Source organism: Panonychus citri, unplaced genomic scaffold (assembly GCF_014898815.1).
Source record: "Panonychus citri isolate SS breed McGregor unplaced genomic scaffold, ASM1489881v1 Contig00097, whole genome shotgun sequence".
Taxonomy (NCBI): Eukaryota; Metazoa; Arthropoda; class Arachnida; order Trombidiformes; family Tetranychidae; genus Panonychus; species Panonychus citri.
The window spans coordinates 107,360-125,057 of NW_026515502.1; the positions used below are offsets into that span (position 1 = coordinate 107,360).

The following is a 17,698-nucleotide window of genomic DNA, read 5'->3' on the forward strand; positions in this document are numbered from 1 at the left end:
AAAGCCACCATGAAACAGAGTAAATTCTGACAAAAAAAAAGTTCGAAGAAAAGTTCAGAAAATCTGAAAGTTCAATCTCATTTCCTTATAATATCAAAAGTGACCTTGAAAAGTTTTCTCCCTTATTCATGCTAATGCTAAGTAATTGAATCTTAAATGTATATTAAATATGATATCAGGTTATCATGTATAAGAAAAAAATGTTTCACAAAAAGTTCAGTGCATTCAATTAGAAAACAGGATAACCTCATGATGATTCAGTGATTGATGATAATGATTATTATTAGAAAAATAGTAACTAAAAAAGTTTTGTATTCGAAATGAAACTTTTTGTTCTGAAGATGAAACCAAAAGAAGATGAGGATTAGATAAATGAAATAATAGTCGATAATAACAATGAGAATTTCCATCATCATCATTATCGTTAGACCCTGAATATGGTGAAAATGAAAAAGAGAAAAAGAAAATTTTTCAAACTTTTTTTTTCTGTTGTAACCTAAACATCAATTCTGTTTCAAATTGTCCAAGCGAAACTTCAACCATCCTGTTGCCTGGAACCGGGGCTTTGATGTTCAAGCCTGAGTACCTATGAGAAGATGATGATGATCAGAAAAAGAGAGAGAGAGAGAGATAGAGAAAGGGATGATTTTTTTAAGGAAAAAAGTGAGAGTTGACTGATTAAAGTAAGAAGAAGGTGAGAGAAAGAGAAGATAAAATTAGGAGAGTGAGAGACTTTTTTTCTTCTTCCAATGTCAGAAATAAGATAAAAAGACACAGAGAAAAAGAGATAAAGAGTCTAATCTACCCCACTACCCATTCCACCCTCATCCTTATCCACCCCACAGAATCATCATCATCATCATTCTCATTCTTCTCTCTTCATTATCATCATACTTGTTATTTCATGCTTAACTTAATTCACACACACACACACACATAAGAACATGAGAATAGAAAAAAAAGAAAACGAAACAAGAAGATAAAAGAAGAAAAGAAAGAGAGAACAAGAATCAAAAGAAAGGTTAAGAAAAAGGTTAAGAAGACATTCCACTTTCTCTCTCTATCTCATATCCTCCACCTCCATCACCACCACCACCACCACCTCATCATCATCATCATCTCTTTCTCATCCATAGACATAATGTATATATAAAGACATCGTTAGCTCATTTCAAGTTCATATTCAAACTTTCACTTTCTCCTGTTATCTTATCCTCTATCTACCTGTTGCTTTACCATTATCATCATCATTTATTATCATCATTATATTTTTTTTTTCCATACATTTACCTTATACTAAGGCCTAAAAAAGTAACCAAACTTGTCTTGTCAAGAAATCAGGTAACATCTTACAACGATGATGATGTTACCTGAAAAGTTTGATGCTAGAAGAAAATATTTAAAAGGAGAATAGGAAAAAAAAACTATTAATGCGTGAAAAGGAGGAAACAGGTAAGATTATAACAATAACAATAATCATCATTATGATGATGATGATAAACAGCCCAAAGAATCCGAAACGAAAAGGTAGAAGGGGAAAAACGAATGTAAAAATATTGGTAGAAAATTATTAAAGGTAAACCAAAAGGAAAACAAAAATCCAGGTAAAAATATTATTGGAAATTCAATATTATTATTTTCTGATTCATTCATTGATCTGATTCACTCACAGGGAGTGAGATTGTTATTTTTATTGTTATTACTTTTAGATGATGATGATTATCATCATGATGATAATCAAAATAGTAAATAGTTTCCTTGGTTACCTGAGGAGGAGGAGGAGGAGGTGGTGGTGGTGGTGGTGGTGGAGAGGGTGAAAAATTAATCCAACAACAATCAAGGTAAAATTATCATCTTGTTTGGTAATATATTGATAATAATATATTCAAATTGACCAGTTATAATCTGGGAAAACTGGACAAACCTTTTTGTCAATAATATGATAATGATTAGTTGATTGTTGTTAAGGTAAAGGTTATCATTTTGATTGTTTTCCTTGATTGTTTCCGTATTTTGGGTTGATAAACTTTCACTCGAATCAATTATTATCTTATTATAATTGTTGTGATTTAACATTTATTTTATATAACTTTTTTTTCCCAATCAAAACAATCAACTCCCACTGATTGTTATTTATATACTCAAATTGTAATCATAATAATAATCATTATGATTGAAATATCATCATGATTAGTAATCAGTGTGTATATGATTTGTATATTTAATAGTAAAAGTAATTTAATCTTAATTTCTTATTAACTATTATTACTTTTTTTTTTGGGTTAATCAACACAATCAAACTAATGTATTGATTGTTATGCCGCAAGAAAAAAAGTATTATAAAAAAAACAAACTGATTTGATTGTTAATCAACTCTATCCATTAATAGGTAAATTAAGATATTGATCAGAAAGTAATCAATATCATTTAATCAATACTTTGTATATGTGTACATTTGTGTATAATTAGCTAATTGTTAATGATTAAAGGTTGATATTGGTTGATATAATTTTCTATCTCGTTCTTGTTTGATTGATTACCTGTCGAAGTAAAAAATTTACCTACTGATTTAATTTAATTGTCACTTATATCACAGCTATGAAGTTAAGATTTTGTTAATCCTCAAGTTGATTAGCTTAATTGTTGTTAACTCGTTCTGTAATTTAAATTTCCCGATTACAATTTGGTCTGTCTGGGAAAACTTTTCCTCCTCCTCATCCTCATCATTATTATCATCATCATCATCATCATCCTCCGATAATCTGGTCTACCTGGTATTTTCTTGGTTCCCTGATTCTTGATTGTGATAATCATGATAATAAAAAGTAAAAGTTAATTTCATTTTTATTACTTGTTATAAAAGCAATTGGATGTCAATGGCTTTTTGTAAGGTAGTTTTTCAGAGTTTGGCTTGAAAATATAACTCCTACTGATACTGAATCGGTTGCTCATTCAATCAGAACCTTTAGTTTACCTTGAACATTATTATCATTTTTTTCTTCTCCATCATCATAATAATCATCATCTTCATTTGCTACTCTTTTTTTTCTTACCTGCTTCTGCTGATCTACCTGTACTGATCTCTACCTGGAAACCTGAGAGTCCTTCCAATAACAATGAATGGATAAACTAATATACATTGATGAAGGTTTTGGAAAAGTTTTTCTTCACATTTGAACAAAAAAAACCTTGGGTATTGAAGCAATTACAGTTCACAGACTAATAACAATTGAACAATTTTTCAATTCTCATAAAACCCTTTGGGTTGCATGAAGAAGGTGGAAGAAGGTGAGATGAGGAGGATGGAAACGAGTTTACTAAATTAGAGAGAGAGAGAGAGAGAGAGAGAGAGAGAGAGAGAGAGAGAGAGAGAGAGAGAAGAAAAATCTCAGGTAAATAAAAATTAGAAATGAAATTATCTCAGGTAGAGAGAGAGAGAGAGAGAGAGAGAGAGAAATTAAAGTTTCTCTTCATCTCAGAATCATGTCATGATGTTGAATCATCATGAAGATCTTAATGATGATCCAGACAATGATGATGATGATGATGATGATGAGACTGATATTAAATGTCAGTCTATGATTACTGATGATCATTTGATTATATTTCTGGTTCATAATCTAGACAACATTTATCATGTAATCGTTTTAATCATTATCATGATAATCAACTGTCATTGAACTTGAAATTGAACAACAACAGAAAAATAAAAGGAAAATGATTTACCCTTGATATACATTTACCATTGTTAATGATAATGATGATTAGTTAATTGCTGTTGACTTTGAATCAATATAAGGAAACTTTTGTTTTCTTCAATTTTCTTACGATATTTAATTTGCTACAATTAGTTAATTATTGCGTTTTTTTTTAATTCTGTTTGTTTTTGCTTGTTTGCTGTTCACTTTTCTTTGTCCTTTGTTTTCTTTCCCTACAAACCTTATGATTACAATTAAGTTAATTGTAATTATCAAAATAAACTGATTGTAATAATTGTCTTCTCATCATCATACTAAATAATAATCATCTTTCATGCATTGAAAAAGTTCATTGAAAATACATTAAATCATTATGATTATACTGATTTAATTACATTTTAACACAAATCAATGGTCAAGTTAATTGACACCATCAAAGTTTTTATGATTAGTTTGATGATAATCAATGTATTTGTGTGTGTGTATTAAATCATTATAATCATCATTCAAGGCTCGTTAATTTAGCAACAATAATCAAGTGAAACAATTTATGATTACATTTCCTGTGCCTACAGTTTACCTGTTGTGTCAAAATCAAGTCTCATTTAGAATCAATATAATTACTTTGATTTGATTTACCTTTTTTTTTGGTTTGATTGAGAGATGAACCTAATTAAATGTATTAGGCAGTAAGTGTACATATAATATATGAAAAAGGCCAATGAACTAAACAATCAAGTTAATCATCATGATCAATAGATTAACAATTAAAAGTCTTTGTCTTTAATTTTGATGCTTCAATCAATCAATTGGGTAACTTTACATTGAATTTGGTGGGTGGTGAATGGGGAGAAGTGGGTGAGTTGAGTGCATCTTTTTTGGGTTAAGGTTTGGTCAGTTTACTTCAGGTAAATATATTATGTGTATCTACCTGGATAGAGAGAGAGAGAGAGAGAGAGAGAGAAGAATCTGATTTTCGTTTCCAAAGGAAAAACGAAGGAACCAGAAAAGAGAAGAAATTTTTTTTTCTTTTTGCATCTTGGTTAGAAAATAGAACCCACGCCCTAACATGATTTTTCTTCTTCCCTCCTTCTTCCTTTTATCATCATTTCTCTCTCATTCTCTGGTTTATCATCTTCATCTTCATCTTCTTCTCTATCTTTTTTTTCACCTGCTTTCCTTTTCTCTCTCTCTCTCCATCTTCTTTTCTTCATCTTTTTTCTCTTATAATTTTTCTTTATCTTCCATCATCATCTCTCTTTCTTTTTTCTTTCCATCATCATGTCTAACTAGATATGGAGGTTTCTAGACAGAGAGAGAGAGAGAGAGAGAGAGAGAGAGAGAGAGAGAGAGAGAGAGAGAGAGAGGAAGATATTAAGTATCAAAAGACAAAAGGTAAACTAATATTGGGTTGACCCATAGGTTTGACTTTGAGTCCATTTTTGAACAATTCAATCTAATGATTAACTAATTAACTATTTTTAAGGCTCGATCACTACTAATTTGACACAACAATTGTAAATGAAAGTAAATTAATCATCAATCAAAATGATGTTTCAGAAGACAACAAAACAACAACCGTTATAAAATGCAATCAATCAATAATAATACAACAATTAACAACCATTGAAAACGACAGGTAAGTAAAGCAAACAAATATCATGAAATAAAAGCATTAATTTGATTATTGATTGGTTAATGAGTTAAAATACTAATCAAAAGTGAATCAATAATCAAATAAAGAGTAAAACAATATTGAAAATATCAATTAAACAACATTTATCACCCAAACTAAGGCAACAATTAAAGTCAATCACTCTTAATGGTTAAAATAAATAGTTTAATTGATAAATCACAACAATTTAAACGAGAAAGTCAAATTTTGAGTCAATCAAAACTTACCAATTTTTCAAAGGGAAATCAACTCGATCCATAATGATAAAGTTTGTCAGTTAATTGCAATCAAATGGTGATGATTAACAAATTGTGTGAAAAGTTGGCAATTGAGTTAAACAGTAAAAAGGAAACATAAAAACCGTTAGTTTATTAGTAGTGATGATACAAAAAAAGGATCATGATTAGTTGATTGTCGATGTTGATTTAACATAGACAAAACAATGAGTGTTCTGGGACAGGAAATGCAACTATTAGAACTTTTTTTTTCTTCTTTACATCTTCCTCATTATCATCTTAATCTCTCTCCTATCATCTCTCCCACTTATCATCTCTTTCTTTTGTCTTTCTTTTCTTTTTGTTGGATGATAATGATAATACAAGAGGAGCGCAAGTCAAAGGAAGATGAAGAAAAAAAATATTCTCATCATGAAGTTATGACAATATTTCCCCTCCCAGTTACAGTTACACACTCAGGTAAAGAGTGAGAGTGAAAGTGAGAGAGAGAGAGAGAGAATGAGAGAGAGTGTAAGAGTGGGTGGAAGAGGTTGCTCACTTCGAACTTTTTTTTTGTTTTTCTCTTTTTACCAAACCAATCATATTAAAAACTTTCATCGGATCGATATTATTGTTAACCATTGGATATATTATTTATATTGTATTATATTAGGTTGATGATGATTGTTTTTCATTTATATTAAAACTCGTTCAATGAGTAATAACCTAATCACTCAAAATAATCATGATAATAACCATGAACCATCATCATCCTATCAATAATCAACAAATAAACAAACACAGTCTTGTGGGTGGTTTGATTGGAATCGATTGTTGAAAACAAAAAAAAACAAAACAAAACAAAACAAAAGTTTAGGTTAATATTGTATTCAAATTGATATACTTACCTGGATATTTACCTGGATATCAAGAGGATACCCAAGGTGTATGAGTACATTGACCGATTCTTCAACTTATCATAAACTTTTGTATTTTCTTAACAATGATAATTTCATGATGATGTTTGATTAAATTGTTTGGTAATTGTTTTCTTATCATCTTCAAGTTTCATCTTTCAAGAATAATATGAAGAAAAAAATAAATATAGATCACGAAAGGTGAGCAAGTTTTTTAGCTTTGCTTTCATTACCTTACCTGTTTCATATTCATCATTATCATGATAATTATCATCATCTTTTTTTTCAAGCAAGAGCATCATCTATCTTCATCTTCATCATCTTTCTAATGGTTGATCAAGTTTCACCCTCACAATGATTGCACACTCACTGAATGTTATATTGTGTGAGTAACTTGATGAATTGTCAATGCGTGTGAAAGATGCTGATGATGAACAGGATGATATGGATCATGATTAACTTACTGATATTGTCACTATGCTTTGGTCAACAACAACAACGACAACGATAACGACAGGTAAAAGTTGACAAAAGGTAAAAAAAAAGTAGATGAAAAAGACAAGAAAGACAAAGAAAAAAAAAATTGTTTCTTTCATCATTTTTACACAGGTAAAAAAAGCAATTGTTTTGCTGAAAAAAAAATACATTATCATCATCAGGTAATATTATCTTATACATTTATATATTTTTACATTGACTTTTCCTCTTCTTACCTTTATTATTATCATTGTTGTTGATGATGTTTTTTGCTGTCTAATTGTGTATATTTACCTGGATATTGTTGTTACCTTTACTTTTTTGTCGTTGAATACTTGGTCTCTCTCTCTCTCTCTCTCGTCTCTATGTAACTTTGTGTCATTTTTTTCATCATCATTATTGTTCATTTCTCACTCTGGTTGTTACAACACAGGGAAAGAGATGATGAGAAACTTCATCATCAACCCAAAGAACTCAAGGGTTTCCTTGTATACAGAATATCTCGCCGGTAGACAAGAGCCATTCTTATCATCATATCCTCTCTCTCTCTCTCTCTCTCTCTCTCTCTCTCTCTCTCTCTTCCTCTCCCACCTCATATTACTCCACCTTCTCCACTCTCATCTTTTTCTCTTTCTTTTCTTCTTTCTATGAGATTTTTCAGCTTCCTTCTTTTTTTCGTTTTCTTTGTGAACTATTTCATTTTTGTTAGAATTTTTTTCCTAGAATTTGCTTTGCTCTCTCTGCATTTCCGATTTACCTTAATATCTGCATCTCAATGCCACTAAAAGTGACCTCTGGCCTCTGCATTGCAATACGAGACCAGTAGCCGTGGTTAATTGCAAAAAGAAGCCAAAAAAACGGTCAGCAATCAAGGTAATTGTTTACTACTTAATCATTTGGTATCTTTGCCTTAATCGTTAAGACTTTAAACTTTATCTCTACTTTTAAATAATTCAACTCACTTCTCAATTAACTTGATGATAATTAAATCAGACACTTTTTTTTTGTAGTAATTTATCATCTTAGATTTTAATTGTTAATCATGTTCAGGAAAGGAAAAAAAACTCAACATTTAATTGTTGAAACTTTTCACACACTAATTAATTATAAAGCCAAGAAAACTAAGTTAATCTGAATAAACAAGTAACTGGATCTTAATTGTGCTCACCCTTGATTACAATTAACTCTTTCAATTTAAAAATCCATGCCAACTGTTAATTGTTATGATTTAAACAAAAAACAAATTCAGTTAACTTCATATGATTAGCCAAATTGTTCAATTGTTTATTTTGTTTCACAATTAATGAAAACCTTGATTACTTATAAAAGGTAATCATATAACTGAATCGTATCAAATCAATGTTTTCATTTCAGTTTGATTAACAATTAGTAACATTTAATCAACTTCAAGTATTTGAACCGATCAGTTTATTGAAACAATTAATTGTTGCCGTTAACCTGAAACCCAATTCAATTCAATGTATTAACAATTGATATTTAAAAATAAATCATGATCAAGTTGATTGATAAAATCCGTGACTTGATTAAAACAATAATAATAATAATAATCAATACCAATCAGATTAATCTGATCACTTAAATAGTTAAATTGTTAATCATTAGTTAATCACCAGATCACCAAGTGCCATCTACCGGTAACAATTATCAACTTTCAAAAACTTTGTGAAATTAAAATTAACCAACAATTGATTAAATCATTTATTTACTTTGAACAGTCAATAATTAATTGAAATAAAATAATAAATTAAATGACCAATTTAACAAATAATATCAATATGATATAATAATAATATTGGACATTTACTCAAATTGAGTGACCAATTTAAATAAGCAAACAAGTTTTAAATATATAATTAATTGTGATTTAAATATTTTCAAACAGTAAACAATTAAACTGATTGTTTCCTCTGTTGAGTTTAATTATATCAAATGGTCAATATTATGGATTAGATTTTAAAATTGATTTTTGTTGGCAGAAAATTCAAAATCCTCTTGTTACGTTTTTTTTTTGTTGACCATTGGTCATTATTGTGATTAATCATTTTCGTGAATAAAAAAAAAGGTCAAAAAGTGTCCGTTCGTCCATCGTCATCATCTGTACTTTTGTCTCGATTAAAGATGGACAATTGTTCTGATATGCAATATTTTCGGAAACTAAATCCATTCGAAAACGATGAATCTTTTGATGGTGACCTGAGATCTTCTTTGGTTGACCCATTACTATGTCCAGCCTCCTGAATACCTGAATTATTATCACCTCCAGGTGAACTGCTCCTTTGAAGTCCATAAGCAATGATCCGAGCAAAATGTTGCTTAAATAGTTTCGTCGTCAGTGTATACAGAACTGGATTAAGTGCTGAATTAACTGGAAGTAGGAAAACTGCAACCCAAGCATAAAGATCATCATTTATCGGTACACCTAAATTGTGATGAAAAACCATTAAATCATTAACTAATTAATGTGATAATATTAGTTAAATTGTCAACTCTCATCGAAAGAAAAACGTTGAACATTTTGTTTCATTGTGAATCTAATTCATCCCAAGAAATTAAATCAATAATCCAATCGGTGTAAATCTATTAACCACATTTACCTCATAATACTAATTCAGTTAATTGATTGTTTTCTATTCTTTATCAATTTAATTCTTATGTAGATAAAATTCACGGGAGATAGTTACATCTAATTGTGTAAGTTCATCTCTGATGGTGGTTGATTGTTATTAGAGTTAAATTAAACTCAATCTCAGCAACTTGGAGTAAAAGATTAGTAAGCTTACAAAATATTCCAATTTCTAACTCAAAGTGATTCCCTCAGAATCCAAGAGGATTATCCAAACAGGAGGAATGATATATATTAATCAACTGAGAGTAGTAAATGAACAAGCTTAGGTTAGGTTCTTTTTTTTTCTTTTTCTTATTCTAAAGTTCAGAGAAAATTTTAAACAACGAAAAAAAGAGTAACATTGGTATCGATTGAAAGAAAGAAGAAAAAGTTGAATCAATTTCATCAAGTTTACTTTAATCATAATCGTTAATCAATCAGACATAATAGAAGGAGAAAGTAAAGAGATTGACAAGAAAAACAGAAACACAGAAGTTGAAGGTTAACAATTAGCAAGAAAATAAGAGTAACTCAACTGCTTGCAAATGGAAAACAAAAAATAAGATGGTGGCAGCGGTGGGATTCGAACCCACGCCCCCGAAGAGACTGGTGCCTTAAACCAGCGCCTTAGACCGCTCGGCCACGCTACCCGATGAACTTATGAGGCTACAAAATGTGATTATAACATTTGTAGATTTCCCGTTCATTAAGTAAACTGTTATTGACTTGACATTGATTGAAATCAATTGAATCAAAATCTATTACAATTGTTTTTTTTCTGCCTTCAAAGATTATTGAGTAAATAGTTTGTAGTTTAACGGTTGATAGTATTCATTTCTCATGAAGGAAATAACTCAATTCATTCAAAAGGATAACCCATTTCCCTCCCAGTCAACTAATATCATCTATTGATTTGAATGTTATTTTTATCTTCTTCATCTTTTTGTTGGGATTCCCGTTGGTTTGGACTTACCATTATCACTCCCTTACCAACCTAATGATTATTCATCATCATCATGCTGAGATAACATTTTTTTATATCTTTTCTTTTATTTCTCTGTGAAATATTAACTCTTTTGTCCATCCTCATTTCTTTCATGACTCTTACATTGTAATTCTAATTCAAGAAATTGAGATAATTCTGGATGAGAAATTTTTCTTTACGATATTATCATCACATCTTTCTCCTTTTGTACTCTGTTTATTGCCTTTCAGAACTTTTTTTACACATTCTCATCATGTTGATTCATTGGATGTTCAGTTTCAGTTGAAAATTTTCACAAGATAAATTAGCAAAAGGATAAGATTTCCTCTCTCTTTATCGCTTCCTATTCAACAATCTATTATTTCATGATCAGTATGATTCAGTATTTTTAGTTTTCAATTTGTTTACACGAACTCTATGAATTCTGGTTTGGAAAGTCAAGTTTTCTTGAACTATCTTATCATTTTATGCTTATTAAGCAATTATTAACTTGAAGATGCGAAAACTGTGCTGATAAAGTTGACCATCAAATTGATCAATGAGATGACCCAAGATGATCACTAATGAGGAAAGGGAAAGATTTCAATTCACTGGATTTCCTAATGAATAATGATCTTAAATAAGAAAAAACTAATAACATGATCCAGTCTATTTCTATCTCTGAGTTGAACCATTGAAACACAAAGAGAGTGGACAAAAAGATAGAGATATTTTTTCCCCACTAATGGTCAGTTGTTTACTTACCTGCAAGGGCAAGTATTTTGATGATCACAATTGGTAACCAGCAGAGACAATCAGTTGCAACAATAAAACCAAATCGTTTAGTTATACATCGATCTTGTTGCTGTTGAGTTGTTCGTAGTCCAAGACGTGAAGATGCAATGGTCAAGCTCATATTGATATAAGCGTAAGTGATGTAAATAAATGCACCCGAATTGAGGCCACAGAAGAGGAAGGTTGAATATTCCCAAGCTTTACTGAATGGATCATGAATTTGGAGGGCAAGACAAACACCATTGTTACCATAAAATTCATCGCCGAAAAGGTCATCAGTCAATAGAGGAAGTAGAGCTAAAATAACAGCGCCTAACCAAATGATGATCATACAGCCGATTGCGAAACTTTTAGTCCGCCTTTTTTGACTTAAGGGATAGATAACGGAAGCATATCGATCAACCGTTATAACTGTCAGTATGAAAACAGAGGATTCGGAGGATAAAGTGGACAGAAAACCGGACAAGTTACATTGCCATGAATGTCTCCAAGCGTCTTCGTGTTTAATATATTGACCACGAAAGGAAGCGTCATAATAAGCGATTATAAATAAGTAAATGCCCATTAGAAGATCGGCAAAGGCTAAATTTTTGATGAAAAACGAGTGAACCTGATTGGGTTCGTGCATTAGCATTCGTCCAATTAATACGAAAACGTTACCCACACAGGCGATAAAAGCGACAACCCAAACGCTAAATCGAAGGACAATGTTATCCAATAGATGCTGAAAGCTACTTATTCCATCACCTCGAGGTTCACAAACTCGAACATGAAGAGCATATGAACATAAACGAAATTCGTCAAAATAACTTTCATAATATAAAAGAAAATCAGAGAAGAGAATTTTTCCTTCAAAATTAGAACAAAAATTTTCGATTTATAAAAAAAGTTGTTGAACAAAATTTCTTACATGTGAGTTAACGATTGAAGATTTTCAAATATATTTGCAGGTAATTTTTTGATCACATTTTTCCGAAGATCTCTGAGTATTGGAATAAAGTTGAGAGATGATTATCAGGAAAATGAACTTATAATTGAATTAGAGTTAATTGTGAGCTTGAAAGAGAGAATCAAAAATGATCTGATTCATCAAGAAAGTTCTGAGATATTTTATCTCTCTGATCGATTACTTATCCTTGTTTTCATGATAAAAGTTCTTGATGATTATTATCATGGTTCATAATTTTTTCTTCTTACTATTCTATTGGTACAAATTCAGTTGACCAACAACAACAACTTGTTGTCGTTCACTTGAAATCCGGTCAATTGATGATTTATTTTCATTAATGATACGAGATAAATTTTAACTCGTCTCAATGATTAACTGATAATCAACTTAATCATCGACTTTGTAATAGCAATAAGATGATAATACTTACAATGATTCTAGGTCACTTAGATTGGTGAAAACATTGGCTTCCAATAGTTTAAGCTTATTTTTCCTTAGATCTCTGTCCATTGGTCATCATAATGGTCATCATGATGATTAGTCAAATGAAAACATTGGATAAATTATCAATATTATTGTTGTTATCGCTTTAAAAGTTATGATTGTGATTAATGTGTTGACAACAAGTTAAATTGACTGTGTCTAATTTACTCAGTTCAATTGGTTTAATCATTTGATATTTGATTTCTTTTAATGTCAATCGGTTTGATTAGACGATTAATAGTCAATTATCTGTCTCTGATAATCAAGCTAACAATTAATTAAGTAACTGTTGTGAAATTGATTAGTTTTTATCGGTAAAAAATGTAACTCATGTAATACTTTTCTTTGCTCTTGTCAAACAATTTGAATTATTTTGATTCAGTTATCAAAACTAATCTCAAGTTTATTCAAGTTTATCATGTTCCTATTACCATGAGAGTAAATGTTTGACAGTTTAATATAATTCAATTTCATGGTGATCAGTTCTGTACACACAGCTGAATTGAAAGGAAATCATTTGTATGGATTGATTGTTGTGTCCTTTGTTGATAATCAACAATCAACGTAAATCAATTCCAATGATAATATTATCATTGGAATTATTTTCTTATTATATTTCATTGATATTGAAATTATTTTATTCTGAATGTTAGAGACTGGGAATGACCAGAATACCTTGAATCCATGATGACCATTGAATTGAATTGTTAATCAATTTACTGATTGTTGAATAATATTCTAGTTTATCATGTCAAAAGCTTTCATCAATTTAATCAACTTTGATATCGAAAGGAATTAAATTCCAATCAACCGGAAGTCAATTTCTTGACCTAAAAATTTTCTCCACTTAACAATTAGTTAATTGTCTTTAAACATCATATGGATTTGATGGTAATAGAGAAACAGAAAGTAAATTGTTATCTACAATTACTCACAATTTAAGTAAAGTTGTTAAATTACCAAATGAATTATCCTTGAGCTCTTCCATGTTATTGATTGATAGTGATCTTCAAACAATTAATCAAACAAAATTAAAGTTAATCAGTAAACCAGTTAATTATTTCATCATTAGAAGCTTAATTGTCTTTACTTACAATGATCGTAATGATATTAAACCAATAAAATTAGAATCTTGAATTACATTTATACGATTTTTGGTCAATGATCTAAATTAATATATAATCATCATTAATGAGTGAAGTGAGTTAATCTCTAACAATTAGCTAATTGTTTGTCCACTTACAGTACTTGGAGATTGTTGAGTGATTTAAACAATTTACTCGGTAAATTAGTTATTTGATTACCATCGAGAAGTAAAGTTTGTAACTTTAACAACGGATCGAAAACACGTTTCGGAAATTTGGACAATCGACAATTACGTAAATCACTAAATATAAAAAGGAGACAATTAACTTGCAACAATTAAGATGATTAATTGGAAATTAAATGAAAAAAAAGTCTTACAGCTCCTCCAATGAAGTTAATCCAGTAAATGATTGGTTTTTTAGTAAATGTATCGGATTATGTGACAAGAAACTTTTTAAACGAAACAAATTGATTAATTGTCGTTGATTAACTGTTAATTAATTGCTTCATATACTCACAGTAAGATTAGATTTGAATTGTTTGAAAAAATTTTATTATTAATTGTCCACAATTGATTACCGGACATGAAAAGAGATGATAAATTTGGCAAATTGGCAAAGGCATCTTTCTCAATTACTTGTATCTCTGTTGAGGTTAATATACTAATTGTGACAATTTAGATGGATAGAAATTAAAATTTGTCTCTGATTAACAATCAATATTTAATTACTTACAGTGTTTTCAGTCGAGGCAAATTGGGAAAACTGTTTTTCCTCAATCTTTCAATACGATTTCCAGATAAATCTCTGAGAAAATGAGTAAACAATTAAGTCTTGATTAATAGTTTCTCTTTAATTGTTTGATAAATTGGTTAACTTTAAATGAATGGAAATTGGGTAAAAGGATTTGCTATTATTTTCTATGGGAATTTAATATGTCGATTTTGTGTTTTCTCTCCGTTCTGTCTATGCAAATGTTATTAGAACTTTTTTTTCTTTGTTCTTTTATGTGTTGTTGTTTATTTGTTGAGAAAAAGGAATTTTCGAAAAGTTCTATTTTTGGTCTAATTGTTTGTTTGCTCGATTTGAGGGTTCGAATAGATAAATACTTACAATATCCTGGCTTCGCTTGGAATTCTAGGAATTTTGTCAAGATTTTGCTGTTCACAGAAAACGTTGTACATTGAACACGAACATTCATCGGGAATATTTCTCATTGAACATTTGGTCGAATTTTTTTTCTCACGATCTTCATCAGGTCGCTTTCGAAACAGTTTATCCCAATATTCACGCTTATGATTATCCTCTGGAAGAAAGTGAGAGGAAATTTCCAAAGGTCAGACATGATTAATGGTCAACAATTGAAAAAGAAATGATCCATTTGATTGTTACATTTGTTTCCAAACTTTTATCAACATAATTTCATTCAACTGATTCAACCGAAACTGAATTATTATTGAAATTTGGTGTGTCCATCTTATTGTTCAATCAGAATAAGATAAAAGTTCTGAATTGTTATTCGAATATTTTTTTTCTTTAAATGTAAAAATGATCATTTTCGAAACTAAAAACAACTCTCTCTCTCTCTCTTAAGCATTTTCATGATGTTCAGTCATCATCTTCTGAATAACTTGAAGCCTTCATGATAATATGTTACTTGAGATAAAAAAAACAATGTTGATTGATAGGTTTCCATGATAATTGAATGGCTGAATAAGCTGCTGAACTTTTTGATCATCGTCATGATAGTAAACAATTAGCTGATGAAAATGATTATCAGCTGATGATGAAAAAATATAATAATAATGATCAGGGTGATGATGATTAATTATCTTATGATTCATGTAACTGATTCAGAATCTGATATATATAAAAAAAAGGATAAAGTTCACTTGACCTACTGAACAATTTAGATTCTGGAAGTAAAAGTTTGGTAATAAATAATTTTTATGTTTCATCAGTTTTATCATGTTTGACCATCACTGACCAATCAGAACTGTTATCATCCTAATAAAAACTGATCTAATTTCAGTTTTGATACAAATTCAGATTCTTTTCCCTATCAACCGGAAAAAGGAAACAGTTAAGTGTTAACCCTTAAAATTGATTCTATCGATTAAGAAAATATTAACCATAGAAATTAATTTATCGATAAAATAATCAATCGGATAACTATTTTTACTTGTAGATTATTATTATGAGTAGAAAAGGAAACTTTATCAAACTTGATTAATATCTAATCACAATCGACGACATGATTATGATATTGTGATCACGAATTTGTAGCAACGACAAATGTTAGAACACTTAGAACTTACAATTTATCATGTTCGATGAAAGCAAAGACAAAGAAAAAAAAATGCAATTCGAAAAACTTTTTCCTGATAGGAAACTATTCTTAAGTATATTAATCGTTAAATTGTCCACCCTAATTAAAGTTAATTGTGATCATCAGATGACAATCACGCAATCAAATGTTAAACTTGTTGCCACAATCAATTAGCTGATACAAATTAATACAGATTGATACAGTTGAACAATTATTAATTGTTTAATCACTTACGTTTTTTACCAACAACAATTAAGGTAAAAAAATCAATCTATTCAATGACCATTGGTCAATATATAAGATAAAAAAAACTGACAACAACTCATTTAATTGTGATTATCTTTTTTTTGTGATTGTGATCAGCATTTAAAACATTAATCTGTCACAATTAACTTATTGATTTAGCAATCAAAATAAAGTGATTAGCGGTTGGAAAGTTATACATGTACTTTGGACAATTTGCTTGACCAATTGAAGAAATTTTTTTTCTTAATTGTGATTAATTAAACTCACCACAATGCTCTTCATCTGATCCATCAGGACAATCAGGCTCATTGTTACAATTTAATCGTTGTTCAATGCAAATATCTGAATCATTACATGGGAAAAATCCTGGATCACAAGATTGATTAACTAAAATTAAGTTTAAACAGTAAACAATTAGTTAAATGGGTTTGATAATTAATCCGATATTAAATTAATAATAATTACCATGGACAAATCCAAATATGATTAGACAAATTAACATTGAATTGTTCAACTGTAGATACATTTTTCATTTAAATACATTGATTGTAAACAAATCACAATTAACAATTAATACAAAGTATATGTAATAGAGTAACAATTAACAATTGGATAAAGTTGATTGGTAACAATTTAAAATGTTGATGATGAATAATTTGAAATTATGTTCACATTTGATCATCATACATATAATATGTGTATAAGGATGATAATTAACTAATTAATAAGTGATAATTTGAATAAATTAGTTATATTTTATAATTGTTTTTGTTAGTTGAAACAATTAGCTTAATTGTTACAATGATAACTGTTGTAATATGAGAATCAAAATGAGAGGGAACAGGAAACTCAGCATGAAGATGAATCAAAAGATGAACATGATGATGATCAAGATGATAAAGATAGAGAGTGAGCATGATAAAAGATGCGGATGATCAGTTAGGATGCTGAATAGTAACCATGGTAACCAGAATTCAAATGAACAGAGAGAGAGAGAGAGAGAGAGAGACTGAGAGAGAGAAAAGAAAACGTCATTAACATTTAAATGTTAGAAACAACATGATCCACCATGATTAGAATTATATGAAAAAAATATATTTAACTTGAATCTCATTTAAATCAATTGGAATGACAATAAAATCCAATGAAAGATTAACTTTACGATCAACATGATGAACCAGAAAAAGAAAAAAAAACAAAATTCTTTTCATTCAAATTCTATTTTCCATCAACAACTGT

General features: G+C 29.6%; 1 protein-coding gene and 1 non-coding gene across 2 annotated transcripts; both read right to left on the reverse strand.

Moving 5' to 3' along the window:
* Positions 1-8,760: 8,760 nt before the first annotated feature.
* On the reverse strand, positions 8,761-17,178 carry LOC128388336 (relaxin receptor 2-like). The gene is made up of 13 exons (XM_053347720.1): positions 16,925-17,178; positions 16,727-16,846; positions 14,998-15,190; positions 14,620-14,691; positions 14,404-14,547; positions 14,264-14,335; positions 14,043-14,186; positions 13,894-13,965; positions 13,735-13,806; positions 12,747-12,818; positions 12,278-12,349; positions 11,338-12,176; positions 8,761-9,422 (listed from the first exon to the last, which is right to left on the reverse strand). Exons 1-13 carry the CDS (start codon positions 16,983-16,985, stop codon positions 9,067-9,069), a joined length of 2,289 nt encoding a protein of 762 aa, XP_053203695.1. The 5' UTR covers positions 16,986-17,178; the 3' UTR covers positions 8,761-9,066.
* On the reverse strand, positions 10,177-10,258 carry Trnal-aag (transfer RNA leucine (anticodon AAG)). The gene has a single exon. It is a non-coding gene; the product is annotated as a tRNA-Leu (tRNA).
* Positions 17,179-17,698: the final 520 nt, after the last annotated feature.